The sequence below is a fragment of the Embiotoca jacksoni genome, unplaced genomic scaffold (assembly GCF_022577435.1).
Source record: "Embiotoca jacksoni isolate LCO1_2020_lvr unplaced genomic scaffold, fEmbJac1.0.p SCAF_29, whole genome shotgun sequence".
NCBI lineage: Eukaryota > Metazoa > Chordata > Actinopteri > Embiotocidae > Embiotoca > Embiotoca jacksoni.
The window spans coordinates 5121187-5146152 of NW_027185380.1; the positions used below are offsets into that span (position 1 = coordinate 5121187).

General features: G+C 41.5%; 1 protein-coding gene and 1 non-coding gene across 2 annotated transcripts in view; one reads left to right on the forward strand and one right to left on the reverse strand.

Moving 5' to 3' along the window:
* The first annotated feature begins 3681 nt into the window (after positions 1-3681).
* Positions 3682-24966, forward strand: part of LOC138205514 (gamma-aminobutyric acid receptor subunit rho-1-like) — a 30626-nt gene continuing 9341 nt past the window's right edge. The window contains exons 1-6 of the mRNA XM_069161527.1: positions 3682-3782; positions 7745-7789; positions 11901-11909; positions 17446-17549; positions 19598-19665; positions 21258-21481. Of these exons, the coding sequence (XP_069017628.1) occupies positions 3682-3782; positions 7745-7789; positions 11901-11909; positions 17446-17549; positions 19598-19665; positions 21258-21481 (551 nt within the window). The remainder of the gene's footprint in view (positions 3783-7744; positions 7790-11900; positions 11910-17445; positions 17550-19597; positions 19666-21257; positions 21482-24966) is intronic.
* LOC138205704 (U6 spliceosomal RNA) lies at positions 22169-22274 on the reverse strand. The gene has a single exon (XR_011178895.1). It is a non-coding gene; the product is annotated as a U6 spliceosomal RNA (small nuclear RNA).

A 24966-nucleotide genomic window follows, 5' to 3' on the forward strand; every position in this document is an offset into this window, starting at 1 on the left:
AAAATGCTGATTATTATTGCTTAAAGTCCTGGAAGTCCTGACACCATTAAAGCACAGTCCAACAGAACATGGAGAGAGAACAGAAACAGGAGAGGAGACGGCCGAGCGACATCAGCTCATTATGATCATAAAGTCTGAAGGCTGTGGGTCGAAGTGGTCTTCTAAAGCCATCAGCCGGGGGACTGCTGCTCACTGAAATAACAGTATAAAGACTTTTTGAATGAGAAGAAATGAAAGAAAAAAAACAGAGAATCTTTAATGCGTTTAAAATCAGCACAAATGAAGAGATTCCATTTCTGCATTATGACATTAAATATTACATTACATTACATTTCATTTAGCTGACGCTTTTATCCAAAGCGACTTACAATAAGTCCATTTCAACCATGAGGGTACAAATTCAGAACAACATGAATCAATAAAGTACAATTTTCTTCAAGAAAGTACAATTTTCTTCAAGAAAGCCAAACTACAAAGTTCTATCAGTAAGTTCCATTTTATGACAGTCTATATATAAATATATTATCTGAACTTCCAACCAAACATGAACTTCCACGACCTCTGACCTTTCTGTAAACTTCAGCAAACACAACTGGTGAACTGGAGGCTGATAGAAGATTTAGAGTTGTGACGTGGTGAACACCACCAGAGGGCGCCGTTCATACAGACTCTTCTCTACACGGTGAATACGAACACATCTGAACGCAGCAACAGACGAGGCTACTTTATAAACGCTGACCTGACGGACTGATGACGGCCCTGTACTGGTTACTATATCTCGTATCTGTTGCCATGTCGTTATTCAATAATCTCTTTATACAACATTAAAGGATATAAATTAATCTTTGGAGGAAACGTAAATTAAAAGCTTTCCTTTGGATAATCCTATTGACGGTAGATTTAACAATAAAGCAGAGCTCATCTGAAGGCACAACTCGCGTGGAAAAACCATAAATACCAGTGATCTCCTTTTTCACACGTTGGCGTGTTCATTAACCAGAATCAGCAAATCCTTAACTATTACATTATGAATTTTTTTTATCAATTAAAATATACAAGAAAGAATTGGTGATGTTCACCATCCAAGGGAACATTTCAAAATCTGATATCTGGTCGAACCATGTGTGAACTGTTGGGCTTTTGATTTGAAAAGGATAAAGGATGCTCAGGCGTTTAGCTGATAAAACATGACTTTTGCCATTTTCCAATTATGCTGCAGAAGAGTTTGTAAAAAACAGCAGATATTTAGTTTGAATTCTATAAATTAATATTTGATGGCGACAGAATCACTTGAACGCCGAGCATACGGTTCACACGACTTCCGATGTTGTGATCACGAGCTCAGGAGGTCTATTTGAATGTGAGCATGCTGCTCCCGGCCTGCATCTCAAACTGGTTGGATTTTACTTTCCCATCTCTGCTGTGTCCTCTGACCGTTCTTGTGTTTTCCTCCTTCAAAGGCAGGCTTATGGTTAATGTGCATGACACGGTTACTGATAGATTACATCAGCTGGAGGGAAGGTCGCTGTAAATTTTACGCTTCTGTTATTTTTTTTCCCACTGTCAATCAACTCGTCCCGAAACCATAATCTTCCCTCAACGTTACAGGACCAGCAGGATGTGATAGCTTCCAGTACAACAGTGAAACGTGGAGGAGCAGCTACGACATACTGATGAGGACTCTTAAAGGAGTAGTTCACCGATCTGACACAATAAGATCTAAACTTATTACTCTGCTTGGAATATAGTCTGTGTCACTGAAGCAGCTTTATACTGATGAAATAAATGGTGTGACATTTGCTTGAGACCAACCATCGACCAGCAGTGATGTCATCAACCATCAGTGATCTCATCAACCATCAGTGATGTCATCAACCATCAGTGACGTCATCGTTGGTTTGTGAATGTTATGAAGCCTCCAGTTCAGATTCTGTCCATCACCATCTTGTTAGTTCAGAGCGGTTTGGAGCAGGAAGTGACCATATTTGGACAAGCTGGGGGAGGAGCCAGCAGTGGATCTGACTGATCTGATTGAAAACCTGACGATACTACGTCCCGCCCACCGATAGCTGTAACCTGACTGCACCACAGGCCTGTCAATCAAAGAGACAAACCCCAAAAACAGGTCTTTTTGAATCTTCTTCTCTAATGAATGAGGGATTATTTTCAGATGGACCTCCAGGAAACTAATAAGAAGGAGTGACTTTAGGTAACAACACCGAGATAACTGATGGACACATTTTATTCACTTTGGATTTGATGAGAGAAGTTGAATGGGAGTCTGTGGAGCCGGAGGCTTTTAGGAGGCGACCTCTAGTGGCAATCGGTGGTATTGCAGTTTAAGGCACTTCTGTGTCGGAACCATTTTTCAGACCTGGAAGCTACGAACTCTTTTATGTCCAGACTGTGATTGAGACCAGCCATGAATAACAGTTATAAACTGAAAGTTATGACTCGATGTTTACAGGCCTGTTAAACTGTTGTCAGACGATAATGTGTTTCTATCTAAAAAAAAAACCAATAGATTAAATGTTAGACATGACGAAAGAGATGGTGAAAAAATTACAAAAAAGGAACTTATCTCAATTGTTACTTAAAATTTTAAATAATTTAATTGGCTTAGTATCTAATAATTCTGATTTATTATAAGTATTTTTATCATTTTCTTTTCTATAATTTTTTACCAGCTTTTTTCTTCAATTTTTCCAGTCAGATTTGTTTCCACAGAACTGTCAGTGACACATGCAGCAGGGTTGATATTTTATTAACAAACACGTCATGGCTTCTGTTAATATTGTATCATACTTTAAATGATTACATAGAAGGTGATAATAAAACACCATTGACTGCAGGCTTTACTGTTATTAAGACAAAATGTAACTGAGGTATGTTGTGGGGGAACATCCAGAGTTAACATCAAGTAATAAAGACAGTTTCACAGTTTATTAACACAGCATCATCCTCAGCGTGAGTTCCACCTCACTGCTGAACAAAGACAGAAGACAGACTGGTGGTATATGAAGCTGATGGAATCTAACCTCAGTGACACGCCTGTTTTTAGTCCATCACTCAGTTCATACTGTACTGGATTAACACTCTGTTACGTAATATCCAATACATATTGGTAATTGAAAATGTGCTTTTCAAATCTGTCTCTTTTCTCCAAGTTTCACGTTATCATCATTATCACTTTTACGTTTTAAAGATAGCATCATGTTTTAGTGAGACATTTATGAAATTATACATCTTCAGGATTTAAAAAGTACCCATCATATACGTACACCTGGAAGGAACTAAAACAAAAACCAGTTGTTGTTTTTCTTCATCCACTTGTGAATATTCACTATTTCAGACATTAGAAATGGAGCATGGAGATCAGGTCCTGCGTCCCGGACACCTGCTCAGCTCTCACCTGGCCTTGTGGAGGAGGGGGACTCATCCAACCAGGCTCAGACTCCACCGAGCTCCCGTAGAGAAAATCCTACCCATCTGACACGCAGGATTTGTAGGTTTACGCGGAATTGCTTCCCCCTCCTCTGTGAGATTAAATACGGTGGCATCCATGTATAGATTCTCACTATGTTTACAGCGCGAGGCAGCAGCGGAATGTACGTCCTGCACGCAGAGAGCATCTGGAGCGGCTGGCAGGTCTGATGCTCGTGGAGAGGTACCGTGGACACTATGCACACGGACGTGATGCTGCTCAGTCTGCTGCTGTGGACGGTCGGTGTGTCCGGACAAAAGCGTCCGGAGGGACAAACTCTGCAGCCCTACAGACACAGGTCAGTCCGGAACCACAAAGAGGCTGGGTGCACCTCCAACCGGCACGAATGATAACTGTTCATCTTTACGCGCGTGCGTAAAGATGAACATTTATCATTCTGAATAATTTAATCGTGTCAAAAATTTCCACTTTGATTGGGTTTGAGCTATATAATTTAATGTATGCGGGAATTTTCACTCCAATGTTCTTAAACAAGAGTCAGAAAAAGATAAAATCTGATCTTCACTTTGTATTTTTGACTTTGGAAACTGCACTTCACAAAACAATCTCAACTCAAGATCCACTTTTAATAAGGCTTCATCAATAATGAACTCATTACTAGCAGGTTGTGTTTCTCCAGTAGTCATAAATTCAAATATATATATTTGTATAAATGTTTAAACTTTTCATGAGGATTCACGTGGTTATTCCATTTTGTTTTGTTGTTGGTTCAGATGTCCTGCTGTAGTTCTGCTTGATTCTGATGTATCTACAACATGCCTGTTATTGCTGCTCCATCACAGTGCAGGATGGTGTTGCAGGTCTATAATAAGATGTACATGGTTCATTCTGCAGCCTGCCTTCACTGCAACAACACTTTCATTCAGTTCTCATTTGTCTTTTCATTGATCATTTAAGAGTCTCTATAAATGTCCTTTTTACATCCTGAACTTCAAGCATGTTTTCACTTAAGTTTGAAATATTGTTCTTGACTTTAAACATGGTGGTTTGACAAAATCATCTTAATCCAAACAATTTATTTGCTGTTGGAAATCACCAGATGCAGTATAAAGGTCTTTTTGTCATTTTTCCAATAGTTCTCCCTCTTTACTGCCTTTGTGGGATTTTCTCATATTAAATCTGACTTCTGATCAGTCTTCAGAGCTCATTTATGAAATTAGCACTTGTCACTTGCATTTGGTTGGAATTTGAAAGCAAAGGGATTTTCCATCTTTTATTACTCAGGCTTCTGTTGTGATGATGTAATCTTATTTATTCAGATTTAGGGATTGCATCAGTTTGATAGTGGCCTCATAAAGCGACTTTTTACAAATAATAACAGCTGAAATATTGATATTTGTTATGAAAGACAGATATACAGATATTTTCAACAGGAGTTTTAGACATGCAGAAGAGAAGGCTCTGAGGGCAAATTTAACTGTGGCTCCAGTTTTGTTAGGTTTTAAATGTAATAGCCATATATTCAACTTTTTAATATATGTTGTTAAAATTATGCATATGCTCATTCTAATTATTAGAATCCTTTTCCATTTGAGTAAAGTAATTTTGGCATTGTTCATGGATTGGTTAAACTTCACTATGCAGATTGATGTATGTGCAGAGTTGAAGGGGGAAAAGAGACTATTGTGGTGTGGTCACAGACTGAATACAAAAGTGTTCATCGTTTCCGGGTCTGAAAAATTAGGCCGATGCAGAAGTGCCTTAAACTGCAATACCACCGAGTGCCACTGGAGATTGGCTCCAAAAAGCTTCCAGCTCCATAGACTTCCATTCAACTTCTCTCATCAAATACAAAGTGAATAAAATGTGTCCATCAGTTATCTCGGTGTTGTTAGCTAAAGTCACTCCTTCTTATTAGTTTTCTGGAGGTCCATCTGAAAATAATCCCTCATTCATTAGAAAATAAGTTTAAAAAAGACCTGTTTTTGGGGGCGTGTCTGTTTGATTGACAGATCTTTGGTGCAGTCAGGTTACAGCTATCGGTGGGCGGGATGTAGTATCATCAGGTTTCCAATCAGATCAGTCAGATCCACCGCTGGCTCCTCCCCCAGCTCGTCCAAATATGGTCACTTCCTGCTCCAAACTGCTCCGAACTAGCAAGATGGTGACGGACAGAATCTGAACTGGAGGCTTCATAATGTTCACAAACCAATGGGTGAGGACGATGTTGGTTGATGGTTGGTTTTAATACACAAGGGGGGTGTGAAAGTGTGAAAAACTGAGAAAGGATTTGGAATAAATCTTGAATTCATTAATATGTGATCTGTATCTGGATTACATATCTGGGTAAGGGGAATTATTTCAGATGGAGATGTCCACTCGATCCCATCAGTCAATACATCAGGTGGTGACCCGGTCAGAACAGTGTGGCCACAATCTACAGGAAAAACATGACAACTTCATCTCACGCTAGTAATCCAGACAGAATTGATTAGCAGCAGCAGTCACGTTAGCTTGGCGCTGGAAAAAATAAATCTCATACAGCAGGATCGTCCTTCATCTGGGACAAGGTCCTCTATGGAGGGAAGGCAATGGATGTTTGTGGACCAGTGAGCCTCCTGAAACCATCTGCACACTGACATCAACATAATAAGAACTTACTTATTAACAGGTGTAAATGCAGAGTTATCGATCAGACATCATTCCAGAGATGACTTATCCCCGTATTTATCGCATGTTCATACCAGATGGAAAAAGGGAGTCCTTCAGTTCACGTTTTTAAATGAATTTTTGTGGATGTCAGTTTTAGAATATTCAAATCTTAATAAGTTAGTTTTCATGTGAAAAAAACAAAACATCAGACAATTTATTACTTACTTAAAACTGAAAATGTTGTAAAGGATATATGGAGGAGGTCTGATAATAGAAAAGGTGCTTCAACTACATTTCGAGGTCCTTTTCATTTAAATTAATAAATTAAATTCAAATCAAATCAATTTAATTTAATTTAATTTATTTCGCACCAAATCACAACTTAGGTTATTTCATGGCACTGAACACATTAAATTCCTTACAGCAAGACTTTACAATATTATACAGAGAAACCCAACAATTCAACAATTCCCACATAAGCCAGGAGGGAAAAAACTCCTCTTTAAGGGAGAAAAACCTCCAACAGAGGGAAAAAAAACTCCCTCTTAACAGGAAGATACTTCCGACAGAACCAGGATCAGAGGTGGGCGGAGCATCTGCCTCGACCAGTTGGTGTGAGAGGAGAGCATAGAGAGAAAAGGACAGCATAGAGATACAAGAGAAGAACTGTTGGTGGAGACGACAAGCGCAAAGAAGAGACATGCAGGTCCATGACGGGACATCTGCAAAAGAAGAGAAACTACGCGAGCGCGGGAACTGAATGGAGACAACAGATAATAAGCAAAAACTATGGGAGAGAAAAAGATGGTGAGGTATGAGTCAGTTAAAGAGTAGGAGGAAAGAAAAGAAGCTCGGCATGTAACAAGGTCCCCCAGCAACCTCGGCCTATAACAGCATAACTAAAGGATGGTTCAGGTCTACCTGAGCCAGCCCTAACTATAAGCTTTATCAAAAAGGAACGTTTTGAGTCTAATCTTAAAGCTAGATAGGGTTTCTGCCCCTTGAACACAAGCTGGGAGCTGGTTCCACAGGGGAGGAGCCTGAAAACTGAAGCCCCGCCTCCCATTCTACTTCTGGAAACTCTCGGAACCACAAGTAGACCAGCATACTGAGAGCGAAGTGCTCTGCTAGGATTATATGGTTCTATAAGATCTCTAATATATGATGGAGCCTGGTCATGTAGAGCTTTGTAAGTCATCAAGAGAATTTTTAATTATATTCTTGATTTCACAGGAAGCCAGTGAAGAGAAGCTAAAACTGGAGAAATATGATCTCTCTTGCTAAATCCCGTCAGTACTCTTGCTGCAGAAGTTAGTTTTACTAACTGATTAGTTTCATCTGGTTTTATAGAAAGATATAGCTGCGTGTCATCTGCATAACAATGGAAGTTGATGCAGTGCTTCCTGATGACATCTCCTAATGGAAGCATGTACAAAGTAAAAAGTATCGGGCCTAACACTGAGCCTTGTGGAACTCCATAACTAACTCTTGTTTGTCTGGAAGACTCATTGTTGACATGGACAAACTGGAATCTATCTGATAAGTAGGATTTGAACCAGTCTAATGCAGTTCTTTTAATCCTTGGTCTTCTAATCTCTGTAATGTGATCGTATGATCAATCGTATCAAAAGCAGCAGTGAGGTCCAGAAGAACAAGTACAGAGACGAGTCCATTATCTGAGGCTAACAAAAGGTCGTTAGTAACTTTCACCAGAGCTGTTTCTGTGCTATGATGAACTCTAAAGCCTGACTGAAAATCCTCAAACAGATCATTCTTTTGTAAATGATCAAAAAGTTGATTTGCAATAACCTTTTCAAGGATTTTAGAAATAAACGTCAGGTTGTAAATTGGTCTGTAGTTTCCTAAAACAGCTGATCAAGAGTCGGCTTTTTAAGTAAAGGTTTAATTACAGCCACTTTAAAAGCCTGCGGTACATAGCCAGCTACAATAGATAGGTTGATCTTATCTAATATGGAAGTATTAATTAAAGGGAAGACTTCCTTAAAAAGTTTAGTTGGGATGGGATCTAACAGACAGCTAGAGGATCCAGATGAAGAAATAATTCTAGTTAACTCAGAGAGCTCAACAGGAGAGAAATTTTCCAAGTTTACATCTGGTCCTACAGTTGCTTTCAGGGCTGCTGTGCTTAACATCACATCAGTGATGGTGGCAGGAAGGGTCGGCCCGATTCTCTCCCTAACAGTGAGAATTTTATTGGTAAAGAAGTTGATGAAGTCATTACTGCTGAGAGCTGAAGGAATATAGGGCTCAACAGAACTGTGACTCTTTGTCAGCCTGCTACAGTGCTGAAAAAAAACCTGGGGTTGTTCTTGTTGTCCTCTATTAATGATGAATAATATAAAGTCCTGGCCTTACGAAGAGCTTTCTTATATAATATTAGACTATCCTTCCAGGCCAGGTGAAATTCTTCTAAATTAGTGGAACTCCATTTCCTTTCCAGCTTTCTAGTCGCTGCCTGGCAGAGCGTAGTTCTGAGTTGTACCACGGAGACAACTTCCTCTGGTTCATTACTCTCTTCTTCAGAGGGGCGACATCATCTAGAGTTGTGCAGAGATACTGCAGTGTTTTCTACCAGATGATCCACTTGTGTGGGACTAAGATCAACATAGATGCCTTCCACTGCTTTAATACACAGCATCGAAGAGGATAAGCATGTAACAGCTTCCTTAAACTTGGCCACGTCATTATCTGACAGACATCTACTGTAGTGGGATTTATTCCCATATGCTGTGTAGTCCATTATTGTAACTTCAAATGTTAATAAGAAGTGGTCCGACAAAACAGGGTTTTGAGGAAATACAATTACATTTTCAGTTTCCATGCTATATGACAGAACCGGATGGAGGGCGTGGTTACCACAGTGACGGGGTTTATTTACATTCTGAGAAAAGCCTATAAAATCTAATAATAAGCTAAAAGTAGAACTGAGGCTGTCGTTGTCCACGTCAACATGAATGTTAAAGTCTCCCACTATCATCACTTTATCTGAACTCAGCACTAAATCTGATAAAAAGTCAGAGAATTCAGCTAGAAACTCTGAATAAGGACCAGGTGGGCGATAAACAACAACAAATAGAATCGGTTTCTGTGCTTTCCAGTTTGGGTGTGAGAGACAAAGAGTCAGACTCTCAAATGATTTATAACTAAGTTTAGGTCTTGGATTAATTGATAAACTTGAGTGGAAGATTGCTGAAATTCTAATGAAATAACACATATTCCTGTTCTGATATATTGTGAAATTGTTTACAATACAAATATACAAATGTATGCATTTTTGACTTTTGGAGGACTGCATACAGCCGGATCACTTGAACTAAGGCAAAGTAGAATCTTTAAATACGCTTCTCTGCTAAAGTTTACTATTGCATCTGCTGTTTTACGCTATCTTGACTGCTAAAGCTTGCCTGTTTTTTGGTAGCTGGAATTGTTTGTGATTGGGTTCTTGTTTTCACTCAAGTAACTGTGAGTCTTTGAGAACAAGTTTAGAGTTAAACTGTTGGTCTTTTTATTTCCAATTCTACAAAGGCCTGAGTTGTATTTGACTTTCCACCAGTTTGAGGTAAAAAAGACTCTCTCCAAAAGAAGTAGGGACAACATCTAGGGACTGTTGTGAAAGTTTTCTTTTTTTAGTAATCAGTGGTGAGTTTCGATTGCCGCCCATTTGTAACACCCGGTGACGGGAGGTCTAACGACCAAGGGGTGTGGTCTGACCAGCTGTAGTCAACCCTGTTATAAAACCAGGAAGTGTTTGAAGCGTCAGCTTCAGCATCAGCGAGGACTCGTCGTATGAAGACTCGGAGGATAAAGACTGAGGAGTCTTTCGTTGGAGTCACAGGGGGGAGGCTGAGTATAGCTGTGTAGTACTACTGCCATCTGAGAATGTGTGTACTTTCCATACCTGTGCGTATATCTACTCGTAGATACTATAGGCCTCACACTCGTTCACACCAATACCGTCACCTTTCCTCTGTTATCTATCCCACCCGTTCCACTCATACCCAACACCTCGTCACAGGAGGACTCTGGAACTGCCAGTCAGCTGCCCGCAAGACAGACTTCATCTCCGGCTTTGCTATCCAGCAATTGCTTGACTTCCTTGCTCTCACTGAGACCTGTATCACACTGGACAGCACATCCTCCCCTGCTGCTCTCTCCTCTGCCTTCTCCTTCAGCCACACCCCCAGACCCACTGGTAGGGTTGGTGGTACAGGTTTACTCATCTCCCCCAAATGGCGGTTTTCTCTTTACTCACTTCCACTTCCTACCTCACTGTCTTTTGAGTTTCATGCTGTGACAGTTACTCATCCGGTACAATTAAACATTGTTGTTCTCTACCGTCCTCCAGGTCCTTTGGGAGATTTCTTAAACGAATTAGACGTCCTCCTGTCAAATTTCCCAGAAAATGGCCTTCTGGGTGACTTTAACATCTAGACTGAGAAGTCATCTGACCTTTTACTCTTACTGTCTTCCTTTGCTCTCTCACTCAGTCCTTCCCCTCCTACTCACAAAGCTGGTAACCACCTGGACTATATTTTCACCAGAAACTGCTCCACATCTAACCTCACTGTAACTCCACTTCTTTATCTCTTACACTCTCCCACTCTCTCAAACTGACAACCCTCCCACATCAACAGACTCTGTATCTGTCAGTCGCAACATTCGCTCCCTCTCTCCCTCCTCTCTGGCCTGCTCTGTTTTATCTGCCCTCCCTTCAACTGACTCTTTCTCACTCATGCATCCTAACTCTGCCACAGACACTCTACTTTCTACTCTGTCTTCCTCTCTTGATTCTCTGTCCTCTTACATTACGACAGGCCCGCAAGTCTTCCCCAGCTCCGTGGTTGTCTGACTCGGTGTGTGCCGAGAGCCACTATGAGAGCGGCAGAAAGGAAATGGAGAAAATCTAACCACCCTGACGACCTGCTCACTTATCAATCTCTCCTCTCCTCTTTCTTTGCCTCTATCTCTGCAGCCAAAAGCTCCTTTTACCTAACTAGAATTCAATCCTCTTTTTCCAACCCCAAAAAGCTATTCTCCATCTTCGTTTCCTCTCCCCCCTCCTCCCTCCATCCTTCTACCAAGCCACTTTGTCAACTACTTTACTGAAAATATAGATGACATACGCTCCTCATTTTCAAACCCAGCTTCTATAACTACATGTCCATCATCTTCATCTTCATCCCCTTCGCTTTCCTCTTTCACCCCCGTTTCCCAATCAAGTTCTTACTTTGGTAACCTCCGCCCGCCCAACCACCTGCCCCCTTGACGCCATCCCATCTCACATTCTCCAGTCTATTGCTCCTGACCTTCTTCCTTTTCTCTCCCATCTCATCAACACTTCTCTGTCAACTGGCTGTTTCCCGAACTCTCTGAAGGAGGCAAGAATGGACCCTCTCCTGAACCCCCCCCCCCCCCCCCCAACCCGGCTGAAGTAAACTACAGACCCGTCTCTCTTCTTCCCTTTCTTTCCAAAACTCTCGAACGAGCTATCTTCAATCAACTCTCCTCCTATCTCCACCATAATAACCTTCTTGACCCTCACCAGTCTGGTTTCAAGGCAGGCCACTCAACAGAGACTGCCCTCCTTGCTGTCTCTGAGCAACTTCACACTGCTAGAGCAGCCTCTCTCTCCTCTGTCCTGATCCTTCTTGACCTTTCTGCTGCATTTGACAGTGAACCACCAGATCCTTCTTTCTTCCCTTCAGGACCTCGGTGTCTCAGGCTCTGCTCTCTCCCTGTTCTCATCTTACCTCAACGACCGCACCTACCGGGTAACTTGGAGAGGATCTGTGTCTGAACCGTGTCCTCTCACTACTGGTGTCCCTCAAGGCTCCGTCCTGGGTCCCCTCCTCTTCTCTCTGTACACCAACTCTCTCGGCTCTGTCATTCACTCGCATGGCTTTTCCTACCACAGCTATGCTGATGACACCCAACTAATCCTCTCTTTTCCCTGATCTGAAACACAGGTAGCAGCATGAATCTCTGCCTGTCTGACTGACATCTCTCAGTGGATGTCCTCACACCACCTGAAAATCAACCTCCACAAGACCGAACTGCTCTTCCTTCCAGGGAAAGACTCTCCCACCCTCGACCTGACTACTACCTTCACCAACTCTGTTATCCCCGGCCCTGACTGCTAAGAACCTCAGAGACACTTGACAGTCAACTCTCTCTTACTGCCAACATCACTGCAACAACACGTTCCTGTAGATACATGCTGCACAACATCAGGAGAATAGGCCCTCTTCTCACTCAGAAGGAGGTGCAGGTTCTGGTCCAGGCTCTGGTCATCTCACGTCTGGACTACTGTAACTCCCTCCTGGCAGGTCTACCTGTTAGTACCATCCGACCTCTGCAGCTCATCCAGAATGCAGCAGCTCAACTGGTCTTTAACCTCCCGAAATTCACTCACACTACTCCGCTCCTCCGCTCCCTTCGCTGGTTACCAGTAGCTGCCCACATCCGTTTCAAAACATTGGTACTTGCATACCGTGCTGCGAACATATCGGGTCCAGTCTACATCCAGGACATGGTCAAACCCTACATCCCAGCCCGCTCCCTCCGCTCTGCTTCTACCAATCAGCTTGTTGCTCCCTCGCTGCAAGCTAAATACTCTACAAAATCATGACTGTTTGCTGTCTTGGCTCCTAAATGGTAGAATGAGCTCCCCACCAACATCAGGACAGCGGAAACTCTGTACATCTTCCGCAGCAAACTAAAAACACACCTCTTCAGACTTTACCTTGAACAGTAGAACTTTAGTAGCACTTAAAATGGCACTTACTGAAGAAATTGTATTTTCTTGATTCCTGTTGTTCTGGGTTTGTACCCTTATGGTTGAAATGCACTTATTGTAAGTTGCTTTGGATAAAAGCGTCAGCTAAATGAAATGTAATATAATGTAAAAATAGATATGATCAACAGACATTTTATTCCTTTAACAATGCTCCGACCCCTGCATACCTGCTTCCTGTGTGTTTTCTGAACAGAGCTACCTGCTTTGTAATCAAAGCTCTCTTTTTAGCTGACAGCAACAAAATATAACATGTGCCTGGTCGACAATCACTTACTCTAATTACATAACCTGTAATCTGAGTGTGTTAATGGGCTTCCAGAGTATTTGTATTGTTGTGGCTTTGTAAACATTTAGCAGAAATTAAATACCAGTTTCAGTCGACCCGTAATGTAAAACATCTTTGCATTGTTTTAACGTTCAGTTCGAAGTCTTCTCAGCAGATTAGACACAGATTAGTTGACCTGAATGGTTCATGCTTCACTGACAGACGATGATTATTTTCAACATGTTGTCATGCAGGTTCATGTGATCAGTGACACTGGAAACAAAATTTCTCTCGCTGATAAATATTTGAGTGTTTTTGTCAGAAAAGTAAAATGGAAAAGAACACTACACCTTCAAGACATTATCATCAGTCTGGCTTTGATTAGATTTTTTTAAATAAGGACAAAGTACGAGAAGGTAGATCAATAAGTTCCTGGACTGCTGCTCGTGCACGTAAACGGAGCACAGCAGCATGGCGTGCACGGAGCAAGACGAAGTTATAACCCTGATGAGTAACTGGTTCAAGTTTTGTCACTTGATCATCATCAGTTCCTGAGTTACACCCATTTTAGTGAGCAGTGGCCGTGAGCAGAGAAACATTGAATTTTGGTGTCAAACTCTGGAAATGCTCAACTTTCAGGTGCGTAAAAAGATGGCAGATGCACCCGGTCCACTGCTCCAAACAAAAATCAGGAACTGATTACTCATTAGAGTTCTACATTTTTCTGCTCCGTGCACATCACATCAATACATGAATATCGAGATGTTTTAAATCCTGGTTTGAGAGAACTGATAAAAAAAAAACATCTGAAATACACATTATTTTCTACAACTTCAGATGTTTACGAGAAGCAACAGACAGGTTTAGTTCATTTTGTTTGGGCTGGCCAGCGTTTGACTGACACCCAGTGTATGTTGTATGTTCTGTCCTGTCCAGTTCAACATACTGTATCCTGGCACGCGGCAGTGAAATCAATTCAGTATTTTTATGTTGAGTTCAGTTTCAAACGCCCTGAATCCAACCCGATGTTGCTCTGACAGCTCATTTGCTCTTTCACCTCTTCAATCCTCGTTTACAAGCTTTTAATGATTTCTCAGTTTTAGCGTAATCTCCGCGGATGAGTTAAATAAGGTAAAAGCGCTGTTAGTGGTCGAGCCATCTGCTTGTAAAGAGTCGTCTCCAGTAATATTCTGTTCTCCAACATCTGCCATGGCAGGACAAGGGTAAATCTAAATATAATGTTAGACCCTGGATTATTATGGGGGGTAATACTTTAACCTGCCTCCTGAGAGGGATCTGCTGAGGGCCGGTCATGGGACCATCGACTCCTGCAACCCTGGAGGACCTCGGACCAGAACCAGACTGGATCTGTTAGGAAAACACAGCTGGTGCCAGTTTCAAAGGGTTAAAACTAGTGCTGCCAACACTGAAATGGACATTTAAGAATCGATTCAATAACATCAGTGTTATTCCTAACAGCTGCAGTCGGAGGCATCACGTCCGTCCGTGTGATCACGATGTTTTAAGAACTCCTTTTTACTTTACTCTCTTTTTTACTGTTTTTATTAGGCGGAAGTAAAAATGTAAATTTTTGCTGGAATCACACTTTGGCCATGTGATAAAGATAAAAAGACATTTTATTTTTCCCTTAAGTGTCTCCTATCCATCCTCTTCCTCCTACAGTACAGTCAGCCGTTTGAATATTATTATCTTATGTGCACATCTGATATTTTGTGTGATGTTGTCACTATAGGTTGCTATTAAATACAAACTTATCCATCAGGAGTGAAAGCAGAACACCAGACTTCATCCTCTGGGGACCATGAATATGCATGTTTCATTGCAGCCTGGCTAATAGTGCTGACGTCCAACATCTTGAAAGGACGCTTCACCCTGCACTCCACTGCCATGCAGTTAGCTGCTCGAGGTTGATCACTGGAGGGAGAGATTAGCAGCCATTTTAGTGAGACTTCTTGTTTTTGGTTATAAAAATTTAAATTGTAATGGTGAGGCCGGTTGAATTTAAAGCAGACACTCCTGTCCTGCCTTATTCGAGTGCTCACGACAATGTTAGATTTATGAATAAAAACTGTATTTAATATTTGTTTTCGCATTGGGAATACATGGTTGTTTTTTTAGCTGTTTATGTTAAAAAAAAATTTTAAAAAGTGAATAATACCATCGTGCCACAGACACAAAATCTTTAAAAATATAGTTTTTTTCTCTCACTTGAACAGTTCTTCCAACATTTACCCAGTTGATCCGGTGGCTTCGGTGCTGACATCCAACATTGCATGATGCTCATTTAAAATCACAAAATATTTCTTCCCTTTCAGATGGAAACAAGAAATATCTCCAGCTGAAGGCTCCAATCGCCAGATTGGAAGGTATGATGTCCTCCAATTAGAGCGATAACACAGGCGAGACAGAAGAATCTAATAGTGGAGATTAAAACATTTTAATCACACGATAGTCGTCAGTATCCGGAGACAAGGACGGGCCGTGTCAGTGTATTTTACTAAGCTTAATATAATCCATTCTTATCCTTTAGAATTAGGAAATTCATAAGATTATTTGCCGGCGTTGCATAAACTCAGTAAGATGACAACAAGCTTCAATGATCCAAATTAAACTACTGAAACACCACCAGGTGTACAACACGTGGTTTAAGGTTTTATTGGTTAACCACTTAATAGGTGCAGAACAGAACAGGCCCATGTATAACTGTATAATCTGCTGTGCGAGAACTGGAAGGTGTCGAGCTATGTGCACGATGCACTCGTGCACTCCTGTTCATCAGTGCTGATTGAACATGTGGCAGCCTGCAGGATGGGGGTGACTTCAGCTGTGTCACAATGTCAGATTTTCACAACACGGTTATTGTTGCTGAAAGAATTACATTACAGATATTTTTGTGATATTGATTATGAATTTAATTAAAATAATTGATAAACTGATCTTATTACTGAATACTCCTCGTGATGTCACAGATGCTCTTTTAATAAAAGTGTTGTCGGATGAACAGTGAATTACTCATTCACTGTTGTTTCCATCAGCACGGGCCTGTCACGTTGCCTGGGCAACGCTGTTTTATTCCTCATTCGGTGATTAGGAATTCGAGCAGTGTTGCTCGTGTCACGAGAAGAGGGCTTCGTGTTTTTGTCCTCATTCAAGCAGCGTTGCTCGAGTCGCTGTAATCTCTCTGGTCCTGTTGTCCTCTGATGCAGCTCAAACTGCTGTGAGACGAAATGAGCTGGAAACATGAAAGTTGGCGTAATTACTGGAAATTATGTTCACTACCTTCCACAGAAAGCTAGATTTTTGCGCTATGATTTGGGCCTAAAAATGACATTTTTGAAAAGCCACGTTTCTTCGTCTTCAAGTCAGATTAATGTGACGTTTGACTCACAGTTTCAGATCACTGTGCTCCACAAAACAACCTCTCAGATCAAAGAAGTCCACCATGATGGAATTTTTACCATTTGAAACACATTTTTGACATCTCATCCCATCGTTTTGTACCAAATTTTAAAGTATGTTGATATCTTATGGGGTTTTGAGCTATTGACCAATAAGATTTGGAAGGGGGGGGGCTTCGCGCAAATGTGGCTCTAACTCGTTAATGGTTTAGTCCAGTCATCATCAATCTTGGTAGATATGTTCAGACTGTGTTTGGAAGGAGGTCAATCAGTGCATCTTGTTATCGACTTCACCGTTTGCCACAAAACTTGGTTTGCACCATCAGGACTCAGTCAATGCATAAAATGTAGCGATGATAAATTAAAGTGTGCCTGGCTTTTGACAAGAAATTTACATTTCACATAACAAACTTCAAAAAACAAACCAAAAAGAAATTATCTGTACATCCTACTAGCTAGAATCTTTTGAACACATCTGCTGAATTTTGACAAAACTTTTACAGAAGTCTCATTTAAAATTGATTGATAGATTTAGATTTTACTAGATGTAGGGGGAGATACTGGGAACTTATTGATCTACTTTTGCACCAAGAATCTGAGATAAAAAATTTTAAAAATGTTGACAAGTTGCAAGCATGAAGGTGAAGGTTGCTTTGCACTCATGTCAAATTTGTAAGACTCGTTTCATTCGCTTGTCTTTTCCATCGGAGGATCATATTTAGTGGTGGCTGCCATCGTCTTATAGTATAATAAGTATAATTAATAAAAGTGTTCATTTTTCTCAGAGACCTTTAATTTTCTATGTACCAGTTCAGAAGTGAACTCTGGCTTTGTCGTTTCCCATCAGCATGTTCAAGAGGAGCCCAGATATCACTAAATCCTGGGCGACCAAGTCGGAGCAGCTGCTCAGAATCGATGACCACGACTTCACAATGCGACCAGGATTCGGCGGTAAGGACGTTCCTCTTCTGAATCATCCATCCTGCAGGCAGCTGTCTCTATTTAAGGATGGGAGGGTGCACGATGTCCAGACACCAAGCCACAGCACACATCTATACCCTCATCTAAATTTAGAGGGGGGAGGAGTGTCTAGCGCTGGCTTGGAAAGATGACATAACTCACAGGATTATGTCTGAGCCATGCGTCCGTAGTTATTTACCACGCTGCCAGTCTGTAGGTTTATGTTTTCATGAGTCTGAATCTGTGGCTATTTTCCAAATGATATGGCTCCCTCAGCACACACACATGTTCAGTAGAGATGCTACTGGGACTCGTGTACTACAGGAACTTCTAGTAGTGTGGTCTCAAATCACATACTGCCATTTTACATTCACCGGAAATAATTATACCATTTGAGTCCATCACCCTGCACGTCTGCAGCTTTGATTATTTTACAGAGAAATCAACGTGTTTTCATACCCTCTGTTCAACACACTCAATAAACACTCTGGTTCTTCTGTCCAGCAGTAATGTGGTACTTTGTAAAAATATAAACACAGCTGCAGTTTCCTCTGAGGCAAAACTAGATTCCAGACAGGCACCAGAGGTCTGCACTACGTCATCGAGGTCACTTCAGGTTAAACTTTATAGGACTATGAAGCTTGTTTACTTCTTACCGGGATACATCACCATGGTAACTGATGCTGCAGCGCTAACCTGCTCCGGAGAAGGTTATGTTCAAGATTTCAGATAAAAACATATAATAGTACGTATATGTCATCAAGCCAAGTCATCGTTATGTTTTTAATATTTATTTCTTATTTTCTCAGTCACTTCTGAAATAATAAGACTGAAGCTGAATAAAAACACATCAAAGAATAACTAAATGAAACACGCAAGTAGTTAGAGTTAGATCTTTCTGGGCACTTTATGGTAACAGCCAGTGATTTATTTGATTTTTTTTTTTTTTTTACCAACACATCCTTCCATCATTCAGCAGCTGCAGCTGGAAATATGTGTTTAACTTTTTCATATTTTTCTAGCTTATTCCTTGTCTATGAAATATGTTTCTCTGCTGTCAGAACACTTGTCCATGTGTGTGATTGGTCAGATGCTGAAAACACCTGTTTTATGTGAACGCTCTTGTTGCTGGATCAAGAAACCCTGAGTTGAAATATCGAGTTGTTAACCAGCTTCTTGAGACTGTTTAGTGCGACCTCGTTCGTTGAGCCAGATAATGGAAACATATCCTGGGCATGTTGAACCTGCTTCATAGTACACACCTTAGGAAACTCGAGGGTAAAACAATGTCTGATATATATATATGAGTTAGAGTTATATATATATATATATATAGCATCACGTGAGCGTCGCACGGTAACAATACAGCAAATTTGATAAGAGGAAAAACTACTTTGGTAAAGTTGGAAAGATACTGGTAGTTTTGAACTTCCCCACATCAACAAGCCGCTAATTAAACATATTCTGCAACAGATGCAGCTTCTTCAGACACTGCAGTTTGAAAATACTCAAGTCCAGCGGTCCCTCAGTTTCAGCTCCGGAGCCCTGACGGCAACCGTTAACGGTGAAAAGTGTCCGTTTGTAGACTGTTCGGAGTACACCATCCGGGTATTCATCTGATCATGGATTAGTTCTATGTAATATTGTTTTGAAAATTCCCAAAATGCTACGTGTTCTTGTTTTTTCATTTTTTTCAAAAGTAGAAAATCTTTATCCATGACAAAATAAAGGTATAAAGAATAAAAACCATGCAGCACTATAATGTGATTTTGTATCAGTGCACTCAACCTCACTGACTTTGTTTTTAGGAAAGTCTGCAAACAATTGCTTTTATGTGGATTTGGGTGAAAGAGAGCAGAAGTCTTTGTTTGAAGTGAAACAGTGGGAATAAAGAGGAGTCACGACCTCCACACACAGAGATAATCCACACAGTCCTGGACTGCGTCTGTATTATTACTGTCTGCTGCTGTACATTGAAATAACAGTCATGGCTGCACCGCTGCAGATGACATCTTTGTGAACTATGATGTGTTTTTCAGGTCCGGCTGTCCCCGTCGGAGTGGATGTTCAGGTTGAAAGCCTGGATGCCATTTCGGAGGTTGATATGGTACGTATTAAAAACGGTAAAACATTTAAACTGTATATGAGGCTACATCAAAGACTGCTCCCTCGTGTGTGAATGATGCACAGAGCATGCAGACGCTGTAACCTTTGTGATTAAGTATTTTAACTTTTGTTGATTCATCAGAATCAGCCCCTGAGTTACACCCGGTTTCGTGAGCAGTGGGCTGCGACTGCTTCATGGACCAAATTTAGTGTCAAATTAGTAAGCGAGGCCCTAGAGATGCTTCAGAAAGCTGACAGCGATGAAGAAATGAGCCTGGAGATGCGAAGCCTGGAAAGGCCATAATGAGAAAAAACTGTTCAATCATGCGCACTAAGTCGAGGCTCAACATACGAAATTCTGGTCACGAGATAATAAATCGTGCTAAATTGTGGCTTCGAGATAATAAATTGTGGCCCAACATGCTAAATTGAGGCTCATCATACTAAATCGTGGCAATGAGATAAGTTTATATAGAGAGAGACAGCACAGCACAACAGGCTTTCTCCTCTCAGCATGAAATACAATGCACCTGCTTCAAATGTCAGCTGACCAACTATAAAGCCTTTTTGGTGACTCTAATGTCATCGATTAGTCAGACTGGCTGTGGTGGCAAGGCTAACAACAAGGCTAACTAAGGTCAGCTGTAATACAAGGAATGCAAAGGATTATTGTTAGTAAAAGGCAATATGGTAATATGCTAACTTTGAGGATGCAAACCACGTTATAGTTGGTTAACTGACAGTTGAAGCAGGGGCAGTGGACTTCATGCTGTGGGGAGGAAGCCTGTTGCGTTGTGCTGAGCTGTCTCTTTGAATATAAACTTATCTTGTGCGCACTCTGTATGAAGACGTGTTTTGAGTGACATTCGGGCTTCCGAGAGGTGGAGCGTCCCTGTCCAAAAAAGAAAAAGGCACATCAGTTCAGGAGCAACCAGCTGGGTTTTATCTGACATTCATGGATTTGGGCATCACGAGTTTTCCTCCCGCGGTCAGACCATCAACACCGAGCTCTACTGAGACCTTCTGAGGACTCTGAGGAGAAAACATCTGGTGTGAATGACCTGGACATGCTGTTGCTTCCCACCACTCCTACGTGCTGATTAAGGGATGAAACTTACTCACAAAGGTTACAGCTTCTCTGCTTCCTGCATGTCGCGGTGCTATTAACCCTTCACATGCATTTATTTGATGGATGATGGATAAAGAAACACTGGACGTTTTAAGCCATTTTAGACCAATTTCAAACTTGACCTTTTTTATGTAAAACTTTCAGAAATGTCTGTCACCTCTCAATTAATAACACGCAGGAATATCTGTAATATTCTTGAGGAATATCAATCAGTGTTGCAACCACACACTGCACAGTACAGCTCTTATTAAGGTTACCAACCCTTACAGAATAAACACCAATGTGTTCACAGGGGAAACTTAAAATGTGAAAACATGTTAAAATCAGTTTTAGGCGAGTGAACCCAAATGCAGACTCACGGCAGGGAGGTAGGGAACAGGTCAAGGTGTTTTTACAGCACTCAGCAGACTGACTGGATGATCAGAGGAGCTTTTTTTTTTAATTCATTTTTCTTAATTTTTAAGGACTTTACAATGACGCTATATCTGAGGCACTACTGGAAAGACGAGCGTCTGTCCTTCAGAAGCAACAACAACCAGAGCATGACCTTCGACGGCCGCCTGGTGAAGAAGATCTGGGTACCGGACATGTTCTTCGTCCACTCCAAGAGGTCCTTCACACATGACACCACCACGGACAACGTCATGCTGCGTGTTTTCCCTGACGGCAAAGTCCTCTACAGCCTCAGGTATTTCTCTCTGTGTCTGAGATACTGTGAATTATTCCTTTATTATTCCAAACACCCGTGGCTGTGGATAGATTCTTATCATTATCCCTGTACCATGTAAACTATGGATACCTCTGCTCATTGAATACATCTGCACGCTGCCCCACCTGGTAGGTGTCAAGGATGGGGAAGGGGGGTGGTTGTAAATCACGCTTGACTGCAGAATTTATTCTGCTTCATCAAATATAGGAAGCACTTCCACTTCCAGAGGAAACCAACTAATAATCATCATGATTTACAGTATTTCTAAGTAGAAGAAAACATAAGTGAACCTCGGTCAGCATAAACACATCAGCAATTAAAATACTGTGAAACGAATCACATAAATGTCCATAAATATTCTTCTACACTGCAACTATCTACACAATTCGTCATTTACAAGACTGCTTCGATGTCTCATTAGCAACTCAAAACACAGCAAGTGATCCATTACGGTTTACTGCACTCTTATCATTCACTCTGAGGTTCATGCGTCATTTTAATGAATATTAACGTACCTGAATGTAGAAACAAAAAGGCTGAAAACTTTAGCGTTCGTACAGCTTGACTGCAGGTTTATTCTGCAGCACCTCCAGCGGGTGTCCTGTTCATCCTCAGAGCTGTAGGTAGGTAGGTATATACTTTATTAATCCCCGAGGGGAAATTTTTTAAAATAAGGAACGCTTCACGAATTTGCGTGTCATCCTTGCACAAGGGCCATGCTAATCTTCTCTGTATCATTCCAATTTTAGTATGTGTGAAGGCCGAAGCCTGTAGCTGTACCCCATCTAGTGACGTCTCTGGGTATTACACCGGGTATTTAATTGCTTTTTGACATTTAAATGACAATGACATTTTAAAAAAAATACTGAGGTGTCTAGTTTTTGCTATTTTTAATTTATTATCCAAGCAAATAACTGTGTTTATAGAGGAAGAGGGAGGGACTGAGACAGACAGAGGGACAGAAAGAGGTGAGTTACTCTGTCGTTAACAAACTCTAAAACCAGTAAAAGATGTGAAAGTCACACAGAACTGATGGTTAAAAAACACTTGACTGCATCTGGATCCTTATTATGGACACTAATAACAGACCTAGAAGGTGTCCATCTGCTGAGTCATCACTGTTGCTGTTAATCAGAGGACATTTTGTCTCACCTGGACCCGTTGCATTTATTCCAGCTGCTCCAGTATGTTGAGACGTCCCACTGTTGTCTTGTGCTGTGGCTCCATCATCTTCAGCAGCATTGAACTGGAGATCCTACGGTAGAAGGCAGCACGTCGTACCTGCAGTTTGTTCAGTGTCCACAAACTGCAGCTCTCTTTTCTTAGATGCAGCTTTCTGCTGCGTGTTTGGTTGCGTTGCTCTTCATGCTGTCTTCACCATGAACCTGCTGTTGGGAGATGTTGTTCAGACCATTTGGAAATGTTTCCTGACGCTTCTGAAGCCCAACTTCTACTGTTCTGCTGTGATATCATCAGATTCTCTTCTGTGACATCATCAGATCCTCTCCTGTGACATCATCAGATTCTCTTCTGTGAGAAAATCAGATTCTCTTCTGTGACATCATCAGATCCTCTCCTGTGACATCATCAGATCCTCTCCTGTGACATCATCAGATTCTCTTCTGTGACATCTTCACATCACATCACATCCATCGTTCGTCAGAGTAGCTCCATCGGCCACTCTGACCGATTCTAGACCAGGTGTGACTTTTAGAAGTCAGATGTTCAGCACCCCAGCAAACAGGGTGTTAAAGAACTCGTTAAAAACTTGGTCAAGCATATTGGTCCAGTTCTGACTGTAGGTACCTCAGGACACCCCGGTCCTCATCTCCAATCCATGGAGTCCTGGTTAATCCCTGGACACTCTGCCCCACTACCAAAGGCATATCTCCCTAATTACTCCTGTTTTAATCAATCAAGTCTGTCAGCTATCATTTTAATACCAACAACAAATGTTCCCCACATATCTAACAGCTGATTTAATGCCAAATAAAGTTCCAACAGCATCTTAACCAGGTGGTCATAATGACTCTTCAGTCCTGGATTCCCAGTTGTTCATGTACTTACTGATGTTTGATTAATTATAACTCAGTGTTTACTTTGATCTTTATTTATAGCATTATGTTATTGACATGTGTCTGCAGGAAAGGAACAGATGTAATGAATTACCTTAACGATGGCCGTGTCGTACACAGCTGCATCAGTTTCAGGTTCTGGTGCTGTTAGCTCATATTGTTAGCGTCTTACTGGGACACAAACCGAGCAGAGCCGTCATCAGTGTCTGAATAACACCTGCTGTGATAGTCCATGTTAAATACTCTTAACTGTGCTGTTATAAAAACATCAAATCAGTTCAAACTAGTTCCTATTTAACTGGACATGAAGTGTGGATGTGATGCTCTCTGAATGGGGCAAGTAATGATGTTAGTAGGTCCTCTGGATGTAATGGCAACAGGAAGTCCTGCCAAGACTGAGTGGCAGCAGATGCCTCGGTACAAGATGTGTATTTAAGGGGATAACGTTGTGCCAATTATGACCGTTAATGCTGCAGAGCACGACCTCGTCATTTTGGTGAGCAATAGGAGGCCAAAAGCCAAAACAAATGATTCTGTAATCCACAGACCAACCAGCAGGCCATCTGTCTCCTGCATCCTACTGACTTCATAACATAAAATTAAAACTGAAAAGGTCATATCAACATCTGCAAACCTGCAAATCCATGTATCATTGGCCAGCCAGCTGCAGCCTGACAAAGAAGTACCGACTCTCCTCAACAACCTCGGTGTCTCATAGGAACTGTCCCCTCAGTTCACACAGTAATCGTCCATCAGAACACCAATGACGTCACGGATAAAGAAGTAATTAAACTTTGTAATCAACGAGTCTCTTTCCATCTCAATTCAGCACCGGCCTTTTTCCTGTCCTCATCCCACCTCTTTCAAAAACCCCTGAAAGGTTCATCCGTCTTCGTCTACACCTTCACTTCCTTATCTGACCTCCATCAGCCACTTCGATCGATTCTAGACCAGGTGTGACTTTTAGAAGTCAGATGTTCAGCACCCCAACAAACTGGGTGTTAAAGAACTCGTTAAAAACTTGGTCCAGCATATTGTGTAGAGTTCTGACTGTAGGTACCTCAGGACCAGCCTGGTGCCAACCAGAACCCAATTTTACTCCGTGAATCTACAGGTCTGACGATGCTCCATAGAGGACCGTTTGCAGACGTTCCTTCCTGCTGGGCGAGACTTCGGGTTAATTCTGTGCTGAGCGTTCAACGTTTTTTGTCTGGTCACCGAGAGTTACCCTCGTCTGTCAACAACCGTCCAATCACAGTGAAGGAGGGGTGGGACGAACGCGTGGCTGTACGAGCCAAGTTCCCAGACTGTTATTCACAGAGAAGAGAACTGAAGCTGTGAGCGACAGTCGGAGCAGCCAGGTGACCTCAGGACAGCCCGGTCCTCATC